Source organism: Falco rusticolus, chromosome 4 (genome assembly GCF_015220075.1).
Source record: "Falco rusticolus isolate bFalRus1 chromosome 4, bFalRus1.pri, whole genome shotgun sequence".
Classification (NCBI taxonomy): Eukaryota; Metazoa; Chordata; class Aves; order Falconiformes; family Falconidae; genus Falco; species Falco rusticolus.
Genome location: NC_051190.1, coordinates 75,255,648 through 75,270,901, shown reverse-complemented (window position 1 = coordinate 75,270,901; position 15,254 = coordinate 75,255,648). Strand labels below are relative to the sequence as shown.

Sequence of the window (15,254 nt, the reverse complement as noted above, 5' to 3'; positions counted from 1 at the left end):
CAGGGTGGGGCCTAACAATGTGCTGAGGAAACCTAAGAGCAAAATACAGAAACAAAAGAAAGAATAGCAGGAAAGTCGTAAGTAACGTGGTCATTCCTTTTTGAATTGTGGTTAAAATGGAACTCATGGTACACAAAACCTAGTTTAATAAGGGCAGGAAGCAGAAACAGCTTTCATTACAGCCTTAAAATATAAATTAAATTCTATTAAATGACTTCAAAATAATATTTTTAAAATAAAAAGATAGGAAAAATATCCAGTTTGCTAGGCTAAATCAATGGTATTTAACTTCAAACATTGTTTTTAAATATGCAAAGAAATGTCAATTATCATGTTCTTACAGCACTGTAATCTTAATAACTTAAAATACATTTATTAATGTGTGCTTTCATTTGGCTTTAATACAAAATCTTGACACAACGGCCTAAGGAAAAACCAAACAATTTTACAGCTAAATAGAATAAATATCTACTCTGAGGACAGCTTAGGAAGGTAGTTTATTCCAAACTTGTAGGCATGCTGTACTCATCAAGTACTTCCACAAAAGTCAGTTAATTCACTTAAATACACTGTATCATTGCTTCCTTCTTGGAGGAAGATCATGAAAGAGAAGGGGGCGGGGAGGGGGGGGAAATCTCCCTGAATTTATTACAGGGTTATTCATCAGCCACTGTTTTGCTGCTTTCTCTTTCCTCTTCACCTTTGCTTTTATTTGTTAATATTAAATGTAAAAAGATTTAAGTGAAAACACGAGCCTAATGCCTGGCAGCAAAGCATTCTGCAAACCCCGCAGGCCCTCTGGGATTGCTTGGGAAGAGAGAACAGTAAAAGAGACTTTCCATTCCCAATGGTTCTTCACTCCACACAAAGAAAAGACAAATTGGAAAGAACTGTTTCTGATGCCTCAGGAAACACTTCTGCCTTCTCACCGTCAAGTTACCTCCCCTGTCTTTGAGGAAAGCCCTCTCCAAGAAACCTGTTCTCCTTCAAGACTATCTGCATTACCTTCACAAGTATGGACATGAACACTAGATGAGGTACCATCAATTCCTACCCCTATACCCGATCTGAAATCAGCATACCAGCTGTCATGGCCGTATTCTGATCTTACTTCCTCCATCTTGCTCAATTCTGATCACTATGAAACATCAGCCGAGGGCTTCAGGGCTGGGCGGGGGGGGTGGGAGCTGTTGAACAAGCAACTGAACCACCATCTCCAAGGCCATGGGATGGCAGCCCTGCAGACCAGGACAACTCTAAAAGGAGTCAATGGCAATTCCATATGCATTTCAATGGGTTGGTGATGAGGGTAGAAACGATACAGACTCGTGGTTCTTCAGCTTTTATATTAATACTTGCATGGTCATACACAAGGCTCTGTAAGTGTCAAATAACCTGTAATAAACAAACTAGGACATCACTCATGAACAGTTTGCAGCTTATTAGTAAGAACAAGAAGTTTTAGTGATAAAATTAGACTCACAAAATGACAAGGGTCATTGTGATGAGAGTTGGAAAAGACAGAAATCAGGAATGGGATTTGTCTCTTTTGCCATGTTTTCAGCAAGGATTAGCATTAAGAGGCTCAACACTTTACATTGAGACAAAAAATTAAAAATTCTAATACTTGTGATTCAGGCCTTGCTTATTTATTATAGTCATGAAAAAAAATCACCTTTATTCCCCTAACAGTTATGCAGCTCTCAGTTTAATGAAAATTCTTCATTAAAGTGTGTTGCTTCTTGTCAGTGAGAAAAATGCATGCAGGTCAAAGCTAATCTGGGGTTTATGGACTGTGATATTAAAAGAATATTAGCAGTTCTTCTAACTTCCAAGAGAAAGCCCTCAACTCTACAAAAAGGTCAGCACCTACACAATCAAGTATAAGGCCTGGATAGTCACTTGAGCTCCATGCAACATTTGACCAAATGTCTGTTTAAACCAATTACATTTTCTGAGACTTGCCAGGTGCTTGGATGAACAGCCTGCTTTCACAGTTTTTCATGAGACCAGGTGAGTATACAACCTAGAACATTACATGCACAGAACTAACAGCTGCAAGATGGCTCATGTGCTGCTTTACTATGTTATTTTCACACAGGATCTTCAGCTCTTCTCACCCAAAAGAGCTTATAAGCTCAACACTGATGCATGCCATCCAAAACACATCTAACAGGTGGGACTGATGGGAGTTAACACTTTCTGACTTGGGTTTAGAAAGCTCTGATGAGTTTAATGGTAAAGGGGGATGCTCATGTACAGGTCATCTGTGTAGAAGTGCTCAGATGATTCCGCATAGCTGCTCTTCGTTCCCAGAGATGGTAGAGAGTTTCTGGCAAAGGATAATGGGGCAAGTGAAAAGCAGAAATTCACAACAAGCCCAGAGAGGTTCTCCAGAAAATGTACCATTTCCACACAGTGTCTGCTGAGTCATCAAGGACCCTAGTGACCAATAAGGATGCTGCCTAAAAGGACAGACTAATGAGGCCTGTGGGGGACTTTTTTAAGTCTTTCCCTGATGATCCAGAGGGATTTCTGAATGATTTCCTGCACCTGAGCTCACTTACCACATGTTGTATTGTGGGAATAAAGGACCTGGTCCTAGATACAGAAGTAGAAAGCTACATTAGAACCCTTTAGTCTATGAAAGTTGCACAAAACACTCAGCTCTGCTCTCTCTGGAACAAAAAGACTGCAAATGGAGCTGAGCTAACCTGGACCAGGAGCTCACACCAGTTCAGAAGAAAGCTGAAAGCACTACTGGATTTATGTGCCGGTACTTCAATAAGCTCATATTGCTGTATTAGCATAGTTACTTTCAAAGGTAATACATAGTACTGCACAAGCTTTATGTTATCATCACCGATAACACAAATGCTGCTGCTTGCTGTATGTACGTATCAAAGCACACCAGCTGGGTATCATGTAATCATCTGAATCCTCTTGTGTGTATTCAGCATCAATCGATACCGTATTCAGTCTTAACAGACCATCAAATCCAAAAACACCAGTAAAAGAAACCCAGCACAGGACACCTCACTTCATGCTTGCAGCCGGTGTACTTCTCCCTATCATCCAGAGGATGCTACAGGCTTCTGTGAATTACTCACTATTTTCAAAGGCAAAAGGAGGCAATAAATCCCACAGTACTATCTCATAGCCTTGGATGAAATAAATGCAACAATAACAAATACTCAGTTATGTTTGGGTTCACTAGATTTTTTGGGAGATTTAGATCTACTTGTTTTAAACCATTAACATAACACCACCCGCACCCCACCCCCCACCCCCAATACTATGTACCAGAAACAATGAGAAATGTCTTTCTGTGACTTCTGCTAGCATGTAAAAAGCTCACCAAGCACAACCTTTTTTATCATTGCTGGTTTGCCATTCTTTTCCCTCCTTCCAACCAGGATAATACCCATGAGATAAAACCTGACTTCTCACTTCTAACAATGTCCTGGGGAAATACTGAACTTTTTAGGTCAAAGCTTTGTAGGCTCTATTGCTTAAATTGTCAGAAGAAGAAATTTCAGGAACAAAGTGTTGACTTGAGATGTATTTGCATCCCTAGGAATAAAGGATCCTATCTGAATAAAAAATTGTTAGCCATTTGAATCAGCATGATTTTCATTATCATAATAAGCTTTATCTCAATAAAAGGTTCTCCTATCTGACCTCCCTGGAACCAACTGAGTTCTTGCCAAAATAATTTTAAAATAATTCACTCCAAAAGACATTTACAAAGGTTTCTAACTTGCTCCTGCATTCCTTGCATAAGAAACTTACCAAAGACAATGTCACACAGAAATGCATGCAATACAGCCACTAGGAATGTGCATTGTACCATTACTTTAAAAAAAGATACAGATTTTCCCACTTATTAACAGCAGAACTGCAAAGGAAAGAGACTGGAAAGTGTTAATTTGCTAACTTCTATTCTCTTTGATGCTCTTTTAATCATTTTTTGTCCCCTCTGGGTAGTAAGTACTACAGTCATTTGCAATGAGGAAGGTGTGCTTAATTAACTAAGTACAAAGAAACTCCTTTAGGTCAGTTACAGACAGCTGCTGATGTTCAATAAGTGGAAGAGTCTCAGATTTTTTACTCCTGAATGGCAAAAGTAAAAAATAAATTCAATAGAATCGAATCTCCTTTCTACCTTTCACCAATTCACTTCCATGCTGAACTAGGTCAGAGTTGTGGTTGGTCCCTCACGAATTTCAAAGACACTGGAAAGGGTGTTTTTCTTCATCCCTATGATATTTTCATGGGGTTTTGCTGTATGTGAGCCATGTGGATCAGCAGACAATAAATTAATATGCACACACTAGATTGAAAGTGACCTTCTTCCGCATGAATTTTAACACACTGATAAAGATTCTGCTTTTGCTGTTCACAGTTGTGCATATTATCAAATCATACTTTAAGTGACAAGACTGACAAAGTACAGTGAAATGCTGATGCCTTATTTAATGTCTGATAACTAAAGAGTCTCATTTAAATAATCAATTCTCAATGCCATGTGTAAAAGACGACCTTAATTTTGGCATAACATTATTCTGTCTACTGTACACCTGCTTCTTCACTGAATGAGGAATGAAAAATACCACTTCTCAACCACATTAACAGCAGCACTTCCTACTTAGCATATCTGGTTGAAATACATTTTTAATTCAACTCTGTATCAGTAGCATCACTAATTTCAGCAAGTAGGAGAGAGATTTCAAAATTAGGACATAATTAGATTTGCTTCCAGTAACAACAGATATAATTAAAAGGACCACCATAGTAGGTATTCACCTTAGAGTAAAAAAAGTCTTTTCTCCAAACCTCAATGAGTCAGTATGATAGGTGAAACAAGACATGAAAATTCATCACAGCTGTATGTATTATCATGGTTTAATTGCCCAAACCGAGTGCACCTAAGTCTATGGTGGTCAGGTTTTTGGCCAGACACCTCCAGTCACACACGGGCACTCACATGCCCCAGCTTCCCCTACATCACGTAACCACACATTTGTCACATATGGATTCAGGACTGGCCATGTGATTCAATGCATGTCTCCCACAGAAAAGGGGAACACAAACCTCTCATCCACACCAGAGACATTTATACAATCACACGGCAAAAAGAAAAGAGAAGCACACCAGGGTGGCCTACATCAACAAAACTGTAACCTAAAACCAAAGCATTTTTATCATGCTTTCAGATACTATGTTTCCTAACAAGCATACAGTTTTATACCTTACTAATAATGAATGGAGCTACTGCTTAGCAAAAGCCACTATACAACGCTCTGCTACTGCCAAAGTTTAAGCAGCTGCACTTGAACTGTAGCAAGCCTCACGGATGGGATACAGGAGTTGCCTAATCCTTCCATGTTCTGAATGCTTCCCTACTCTTTGTGCTTCAGATTATTCTAAAGCTCTAATCAGTTCAGTGATAAATATTTATGTTTACAGAAGACATCAGCTGACAACCACCCTATGGTTTTGACTTAGATTATTAATTTTCACATTAGTCATTAAATGCCAAAATTATTCATCTGACAAAAACAGACTCAACTTTAAAAACTGTAACCATTAATTAAGGACAACATTCACAGTACTGCAGTATAGAGAGTAATAAATGAATACCGCAAGTGATTAAGTGCCAGAGACTTCTGATAACATCAGATAACATGCATTGTATTTCAACATTTTCAATTCAATATGCACTACATCTTGTTTAGGAAGTCAGTATTAAAACCTTGGTTTAATAAATCCAATATTTTTATTATATCAGACTTGGGATTTTTGTAAATTATTTTTTTTAAATGCAGTGCTATAAAGTTGACTGATCTCTTCTTGAGCATTTAGCATAGAGAAGTATAGCAGCATCCCATTATGTTTCATAAATTCCTATTAATTACATTTCTTTTAAACTATTTCTGTAGAAGTTTCAAGACTGAAACTGGTTACATTTTTTTACTGAAACTTAAGCGTATTTTGTACAGAGATTGTTGGGATGCCCTAGGAAACTTAATACTCAAATTGCACTCCACACTTTGCCACATACCTTACATGTGACCTTGACAGTCAACTCTGACTCAGTATTACAGTGATAAAACACATTTTTAAAGGTTGTGGTGGGGGTAGGGCTTAGTTGTTTGAGGTTTGCTTCAACAATCCATCAAGTATGCATAGAAGACTGCTGTGCCCTGCTTCCTAGGAGCAAGGAAGGCTTGGATTTAGATGGGTAGGTAAGAGCTGAAGTCTTGAAGGCTCTTGGGAGAAAGCTTAATATTCCTGTTCCCTGCATGCAAAGTTCAACAAGAGGGTCTGCCTATTTCTTCTCATCACTTTTTGGCCCTGGGAAGAGAAAAGGTGCCTAGGGAGGACAAATCAGAGCAGCAGTATTAGGATAGGAGTCTTCCGCATTGCCTGAAGTAAAAGATTTCAGGAGTAATTAAGAGACAGAGATCATTTTTGTCTGGTTGAGATCTCCATTGTCATTCAGGCTGGTGTTGCATGGATTGAGGAACAGTGGGTCAGAGGCAAGTGTCTTTTTATTTTGTCAAAGATTTTTTGAAGTCAAACGCTCACATAAATCGATATTACCTCTAACACTGCAAGTAGAGGAAAAAAGGCAGAGAGAAAAAAGATGAGGTTGCTTTTCCCAAAAGACTACAGCTATTTCAATGCAGCATTACCAATTAAAAAGCAAATCAGCTTTCATTAATAGATTTATTTTTAAGGCAGGAAAGCAAACAAGCAATGCAGGCATGACAGACGCAAGCCTGTGCTCTGCTTGTTCCTCCAGTAACAAGAGTTACAGAAAATGGACTCAACTATAGAATAAATGCATCAAAACATAAAGCCGAATTTATTTGCATTACTGGGAATGTAGTAAGATGCAGTAAAAGATGCAGTTAAAATAAAGATGGTATTTCAAAGGTTGAAAGAAGTTAAGAACAATTACATTTTCACAGGACATGCTGAAATGCACGAAAAAAAGATACTTAAGAATTAAAGTATGAATGTACAAAATAAGAAGCATTTATGGACAGATGCAAAGGCTCAGGAGAACCAAGAAAGTTAAGTCAAAAGGCTGGTGGAGATGGTCCTGTACCAGACAGAAAGAGACACAAATCAGAATTAAGTTCATCATAAAAGAGTCACTGGCAGGGTCAGTTAGCTGCTGTGACCCTTTAAGAGTTCCCGCTGTAGGAAGCAATCCAGATGTTTCAACTGAGATTCCAAGAAGTATGAACTATCTCCAAAGGCAGCAACAGCTGTAGGAAAGAAAGCCAGGAGTACAAATTTCAGTAGTCAGGGCCAGGAGGAACAGTGTAGCGAGTGAGGAGCAAGTCTTGTACCTCAGTTTGCAGCAGCACATTTTGCAGTTTGGCAAGCGCCACGTGGTATACATAATGTATACATAAATCAGCTCTTAGCTCCAACCATACACAAGGCTGCAGCAGTAGCTTCCAACAGAAACATAATTATATGTGAGGCCATGTATTTCAGATTTATTGCTTGCCTTCAGTCTTGGAAAAAATTCGAAAGACATCTTCAAAACCAGAAGACCGATGATGCTGTGCCTACTAAACAGGGACTTATTAACCGATTACCTTTTCTCTCCTCATCTCTAACTATAATACTGTACACAGCGTATTAATATAAAGTTTTATATAAATGGTAAATATGCAGGCTTGTTAGTAACCAAAGATGTATATGATTGTGTATTTGAAGCTAACAGAATTTGGAGAACCTATGGATTGAAACAGCTGCTTTCTGCCAATTTCCCTTACAGCTGATAAAGACATTGCAAGTACTTAACCACATATATGTCACCAGGATACTTGGTTTAACATTCTCAGGTATAAGTATTAAAAAACCAGTATCTCAGCCCCATGCACAAATTCTGTGAAGAGTTTAAAACGTGGTGTTATTGGTAAGACTTTCATCTCCACACATGAAATATAAAATTCTGAAATCATTATGTGTGAATACATATGTACCACTAAAAGGATAAACCTAATACTTCAGGAAACAATATTTTCTGTTTGCTTAAACATACTGTCCCAAGACTCCTACGACTGCCAATTGAGACATTCTTCTTTATACTTCCACATATTTAGAATATTCTGCGTAGTCTTTATTTAGAATATTTAAGTGACAGCAAATAGCCTATTTGAAACCACAAAGAAAGGCAATGTCAAACACAACACCCAAGGGGACAGCAATATGTGTGTCTATCAAAGTAATCTGGATTTTATTCTGTTCATGATTCTTCATCTAAAAGTAAGCCTGAGGGAACAACCATTGCCTTTAACTTGTAAATACAGAGAAAATTCAGAAATACAATTAGGCTGAAGATGTCCTATAGAAACCAAAACATAAATAACTAATAGCACTGCTTCTGCATTCCTATGAAGTACAATTTTACAGGAACTACTGTACAATATTATTTGGAAAAAAAAAGCATGATTATGTGGTTTTGTATTTCTAATAACTGGCAATAAGTCAGAAAGGAATATCCATCTGTAGGCAATACTTTCCTAAAAAACAAAATTGAAAGGCAGGGGGCCTTCTGTCATACTGGGAGAGCATCAATGGCTTAATCCCACAGGTTAGCCCCAGAGAGCTGAGACTAATTTATTACTACTGGAATATAATTGCTCAACTCTAAGTTTTTTAAAATGGATTTAGGGATCACATAAGCAGTGATTCTGAACAAACACTGCCTAAAAGTCTGACTAAAAGTGAAATTCCTGAAGGACCTGTAGCAAGAAGGGGCTGGCAGGGAGAGAAGGCTAATTAACATGGCTCAGCTCAACTCTTAAAAATCAGCTGTAGTTCCATATAGACAACTCTGTCCAGAAGCTAAAACCAAAATAGGTGGCAAAGTCTCAGAACCACAGTTATGTAAGTCGACAAACTGAGCACAGCAAAGCATTAAGATATTATATAGTAACCATCTTATCTCCTCTGCCAGAAGACAGGAGTGCAAGCTGTTAGTTTTGCATGGTGGTGAAAGTCTGGGAGTTGTCAGCATATATGACTGGCTTCCCTTTTCTTTGCAGCCTCTGTCCCCCCCCTGCTGAAGAAATCACTCTGTTGGGCTAGGCAGGTATTTTTCACTCATGGCTTTGAGAGCGGTATTTCACTGAAAACCCCAGGCAGGCTAAATCAGTTTTAAAATCGTAGGAGCTCAAACCATCATGCTAGATTGTAATAATTACTGCATGAACTAAGGCTAGTCTTTGTTGCTGGCCTGGCAAAAGAGTTTACTAAACGCATATAACCAATTTTCATTATTATTATTCAACAGGAAAAAAATATTAATTGTCCAATGGGATTGCTCATGGCAGAAGAGTAATCTGCTCCAACTTCCCCATGTTTTTTCTCTCTTTTTTTTTTTTAAATTAATAATCCATCTGGATTTTAAAAAGCTTGAACTAGCAGCACACCAGGACTCTAAACTTGGCTACTCAAAGAAGTATTTGTAATGTGTCCATAAGCTTCGGAAGTGTTGCTGAACACTGTTGTTAGATGGTAAAGACAGCCACAGGAATACATGTGGCAAAATCTGAAAGTGAAATTCTGTTGCTGCAGTTCCCTCTGAAGCTCCTGTTTTAGGAAAGGTATCTCAGCATTTGGAGGAGTGACACATTAACAAGCCTAATTATCCACATATGCCTACCCTCAAAAAGACAAGCTCACTGGGCCCTGATACGATCAAGAAAAAGTACAGTTACGTGAAGTATAATGTCTTCTCAGTGGGCAACAATTACAGCTACAATGGCTACTGCATATTAGATCCTGAGCTATACAGCACTGCAGCCTTGGAGTAGGTCTTGCAAATCTGAAGCAGCACAAAAAACTTTCAAAGCCAGTTGTAGCTTATGCCAAACCTCAGAAAGCCAAATGTAGAAGCACTCTCACAGGGAAATGAAACGCAAAACCACTGTTTTAACACGCACATGAAACTCTGCTTAGGAAACTGAACAGCAAAGGAAGCTCAGAAGTTTTAGCGGTTGAAGAACAGGTCCCACCTCACCCACCTTTAGCCATTTCCAAGCGCCGCAGTCACAGAGGCACTGTGAAGCTGGCACTGGGAGGAGACCCGTGGGCTTTCCCTGTTCACGCTAGCAAAATGTCTGAGTGACAGTCATACATTACAAGGAAGCTAGCTGCAGCATACACATCATGTATTTTCAAAAAGAATATATGAATATATATATATATATTTTATTTTTTTTTTTAGTTTGGCCAAATATATGCAGTAAGGAAGAATTCTTTATTTAATTATTTTTTTGATGATAGCCATTCTCATCTAGAAAATTAATCCACTACACTATAAAAGTAGTTGATGTACAACAATGATCAGATACTGAAAAAAAAATAATTCCTCTTTTTAAAATATTTTCTTTTCTTAAACCAAAAAGGCCTTTGAGTTTTCCAGGAAAGTGTGATTTATTTTTTTCCACAAACTTCTCAATTTCAAGAAACTAAATACTAGAATAAAGCTCTCAGTATGACAAGTGAAGATTTAAACACTTCTAAAGTAGAACAACAATGGGACTGATGTCAAAGTGCAAGGCAAGTGTAACAAATATCATCTGGGTGATCTATACACACACAACACATTCTGTATGTCTGACTGGCTTCCATTTGATGCTAAAATCATTTGGCTGACTTCCCAGAAAGTAACTGGATCAAGTCTCTACCAGTCTATCTTTCCATTAAATCCTGCTAATATACTCCCTCCTTCCTGCATGACAATCCTCAGTATCTACCTTAGAAGGAAAAAAAATAAAAATTAAAAGTGAGATCAGCTATGAAAATGCTTCATCAAAATAAGTGAGCAAAAAGATTAGGGAAGATTTTATATGCTCATATAAAAAGCAGTACATTCAGTTAATATAATTTACTACAGTTCCCTCAAACCTGGTGAACCTACAGTGATTTACCTCACTGAAGATCTAGTACTGGCTGCCTAAAGGATATTTACTCAGGAGGTTTAGGGTAGTATTGTCTTAAGAGCAAATGTTTGAATGGAGGGGAGGGGTTACCAACACTAACAGTATTTACTCAAATATTCTGGCTCTGAATCAGTTTTACAGACTTCACAAGTTCTTTTGTGGGGATGTTCAAATACTTAGATTTTTAATTATTTTTAAAGAAAAAAATATCTTTTAAAATGCAGTTCATATGCCAGTCATTTTCCCTTTAGCTAATAATCAGCTTCTGTGAAACAACCAACATGACATTTTACACAAAGTTACTGTTACTGCGTTTGCCTTGAATGTGTGCTCTTTTTGACACTTACCTTTGCATTTTCTGGATGAAGCCCTCCAGGGTGTTTGTCCATGTACTGACATAAATCAGTATGCTAAAAGAAAGTCAGATGGAAAAAAGTGTATTAATATCTGTATGACTGCAGCAATTAAATATCCTTCTACTTAGGAGTGGGCACAACAAATGGAAAATAATGAGATTTTTCAGCCACACGTGTGCACACACGCTTGTACCTTTACACTCCATTTTATTTAACAACCTTGGTAACTTGACTGATATGAATATTCACCAAACGTAAATTATTTTTTCCTAACATTCTGTATATGGTAAATTAATTTTATTATCATTTTATACCTTGTAAGGACAATATCATCATCAATACCAATAAAGTAATATTAGGAGGGAAGAGGAAGAACATCAACGGAGAACCTCAAATGTTACTGTCATTATTCACATTAAAACATGGGATTTTAAATATCATTTTATAGTGATTCTAGATTAAGATGGCTTAATGGTTTAGAAAATAAATGTGAAATGCATTGCCTATCAGAGTACTAAATGATCATTTCCAGCTCAAAAAGCGCATATTATGCACACGTACAGCTATTAATTACAGATACTTTAGAAAATACCTTCACTGAAGACACAAAAATATGTTTTCCCTTCATAGTTGCCTATATTCCCCACAAATATACCATAAAATCTCTTCAGAAAATAAGCAGGCTTGTAAGTGTAAATTGTTATTTTTAATTAATAAGTATTTATTGGATTTATTATGGACACACTACTGTCTCTGAATTTTTCTCTTGCATTTCTTCACATTCCTACCAGTCAGCAGCACACTTTCAGTGAAGTGGCACGTCTCTTCTATGATTTGCTTGCACAACTCAGCTTCTGGAATTATGTTCAGAATAAGCAAAGCAAAAATATACACTAGATTAACGACCAAAAAACTCGGGAAACTGACTCTGTCTTCCACATCTGGTTGCTGAACACATCTTGTAAAAACCATCCAGCATTCCTTGAAAAGCTACTTGGCAATACCTGCCTCACATACAGAACAGCCCAACTAAATATAAGCAGTTTTCAAGGTGAGAGTTTTGGACAAAAGTTGCCTTCAATATAGCAGAATGGTTTCTCTGTGCAACATTTCCTACTCCAGGAGCCATTCTCTAGTGCTCTTTTGCAGAGTTATAAAGAATCATAGAGAAGTTCACATCTTCTAAGACACAAAATCTTAGTAGCCACAATTGTTCTGTATAATCTCTTCTGAAGTCATAAATATGAAAACACACTGTAAAATTAGTATTTCAACAACACAAGATACACTGGTTGATTAGGTTGTGTGCTAGCACAACTTTTTTTCATGAATTCTTACATGGCTTCAAAAGAGCGAGCGTCCGAACTGCAGGAAATTGCTTGAGCTCCAAAATGAGCAGTGTGGGTATCAGGGGGGCAGAGGGCACACACAGACGGGGCAAGCCACACTAAATACAACACAACAGAGCTTCCAAAACACAAGCTACAACAAGCAAAACTTTAATTTATAGTTAACACATTAATGAATGCATTTACAAAGAAAATTTAAAAATACACCTCTACCATGAACAATTACTGTCAGTGAAGTGCATTTTGCATAAGGTCTATCTTCTGTTTAAAGACTTATTCCTAGTTTCTGTAAAATCTCTAGTCACTTCAGGTATAAACTCCCAATCTCCCAGCTAGTTTTCTGGACTGTACCAATAAAACCATGCCAAAAATGGACCAGTCATCCTTCAGTATGCATCACAGCATTACCCAGTTCTGTCTTGTTTTACTGTTATCAACGTCAAGGAAACATACTTGAACAAAGTCATCTGCTAACCTTGTCATTTGTTTGGAAAAGGGAACAGGTTTTGAGTACTAACCCCACTACAAGAGCCTGCTTCTGGCGAAGTATGAAGGGAAACACCTTTACTACAGGTGATGGCTGGTGTCAAATTAAGTTTGGGGACTCTCCCTGTTGTTGCTTATTGAAGAGAAGTACCAACTTAAATACAACTCTTTGAACAGTGATAGCACCCGCAGTGCCTGGGAGAACTTTAAAGAAAAGGCTGAAATGTTGCTTTAGAAAGCCTGGGCAGTGCTGTCCCATCCTCTGATGCACCCATCATGGCCCCCGGCATGGCCCGCTCCCTTGCATGGGCTGGCTGAAGGAGAATTACCATTACCCCATAGTTCAGTCATCAAGCTTTTGTGGGCGACAGATAACCTGGTAGGTGGAAAGCTTAGTGCCTCTTTCACCTTCTATTGATTTCTACGACTTGCAACTGGTCACCCCACAGAAACTAGACCAGACAAAGACAAAGCCAATGCTACTTCTGAAGGTCCAATCCCTGAAGCTCCAGCACCTCAGCTGCCCAATAGCTGCACCTTTCTATTCACCAAAAACTTTCTAAGAACATTCTCTTCAGAGTTACATCACTAGGAACAGCAATAAGTCATCTTTTTATTTCAAATATACTTGTAATGAATTTTGAGGATAAACCCATTTTCTTCCACTTACATTTCAGTTATTATTTAGATGCATTTCCTCCATACATGAACATCAATGATGACCCTGTTTGTGTTATGCATCATTCGCTGCTTCTTCCTACCCCAAGGACCTGGACAACTGGTAGCCTGCTATAACCTTCTGCATCAGTGGTTCTCTCCTTCAAAAACCAATTGCTCGTATCTACCCAAAATTCAATGTAAACAGCAATTTCTACATAATCTTGGAAGCCTTTACAGAGTCAATTGTGCAGCAGTCTTGTCATCTATTTTTTTCCCCACACACATGCTACAGACACAGAGAAACCTCTACCAACCTTCACTCAGCCAGTAAATAGAAATGGAAAGTCTTTTCTGTTCAAATCTTTCAAGAATTTGCCCTCATAAAACTAAGTTGGAGTCCTCACAAAAGCCCCTAAACACTATGGCACCAACTGGGAAAGCAACTTATGAAGTTATAGTACATTGCCCCTCAATTAAAAAAAAAAAAAAATTTAGCTGTAAAGCAGACAGCATCAGCTGCTTTTCTTTTCCCAAGGTAAGGCCTCAATGCACATTGAATTAAATATTAGTACAGCCAGGAAAGCTGACAGCGCTGCAGGGACAACTATTTCTAAACCTGTTTTTTTTGGCGGCCAAGTGTCTGCTCCAGTGCTTGTGTACTCAGCTGACATTGAAGAAGACAATATGAATGCAAGTTTCAGGAAAACATTAAAAAAGAAAACAGTAAACTGGATGAAAGCAGTTTTCTAACAGCATTGCATGAAATTGGTACCATATAGATGAATGGAGTCTTTTTCTTAACACTGTACTTCGAGGTAGAAGGCAACATGCTATCCCAAGTAGAACAGTGGCTGCAGATACAGCATGCCATGCTCGCAATGCTAGGATCTTTACTGTGGTTAACACCTTGATCTAATAAAATATATACTCTAAAGGAAAATGCAAGATACAATTATATTCTGGCAATAACATGCTATATATGCATGTCATGCAATAACTATGCTGAAACAAGGCAGAAAGACAAGAAACAAACCAACCAACACACCTTTTACAGTTTTTTCTCCACTGTCTCAGAGGGTAAGGAGACCTCACAGGGAAGCAGGATACACTGGGAATGCAGTACAGAGACTTCCAAGTAATGACAAGTATCTGTCACATGCAACCTGATCACAGAAACCTGGCTAGACCAATTCTGCTTCAAGGCATCTTTTAATAACTATCAGCCACACTGTTAATCTCCAACACACATAAATCACCACAACTAATGCCATGCTGTCAGAACATGTTATTTTAGCTTAAATTCAAAATCCCATTAATTCCTGCTCTTAGCACTCAACCAGTTTACCCATACCTACATGTATATACAAGCTATTAGCACTAATCTGTTCATAACAGCTACACAAAACAATAAATAAATCAAGTTTCCA

At 38.0% G+C, this 15,254-nt stretch overlaps 1 protein-coding gene across 2 annotated transcripts in view; it reads right to left on the bottom strand.

The window, feature by feature from the left end:
* Nucleotides 1-15,254, bottom strand: part of CDK14 (cyclin dependent kinase 14) — a 316,491-nt gene that overhangs the window by 155,636 nt on the left and 145,601 nt on the right. For both annotated transcript variants that reach the window (XM_037386401.1, XM_037386402.1), the window contains one exon: nucleotides 11,324-11,386. In XM_037386401.1, coding sequence (XP_037242298.1) covers nucleotides 11,324-11,386 — 63 coding nt within the window. The remainder of the gene's footprint in view (nucleotides 1-11,323; nucleotides 11,387-15,254) is intronic.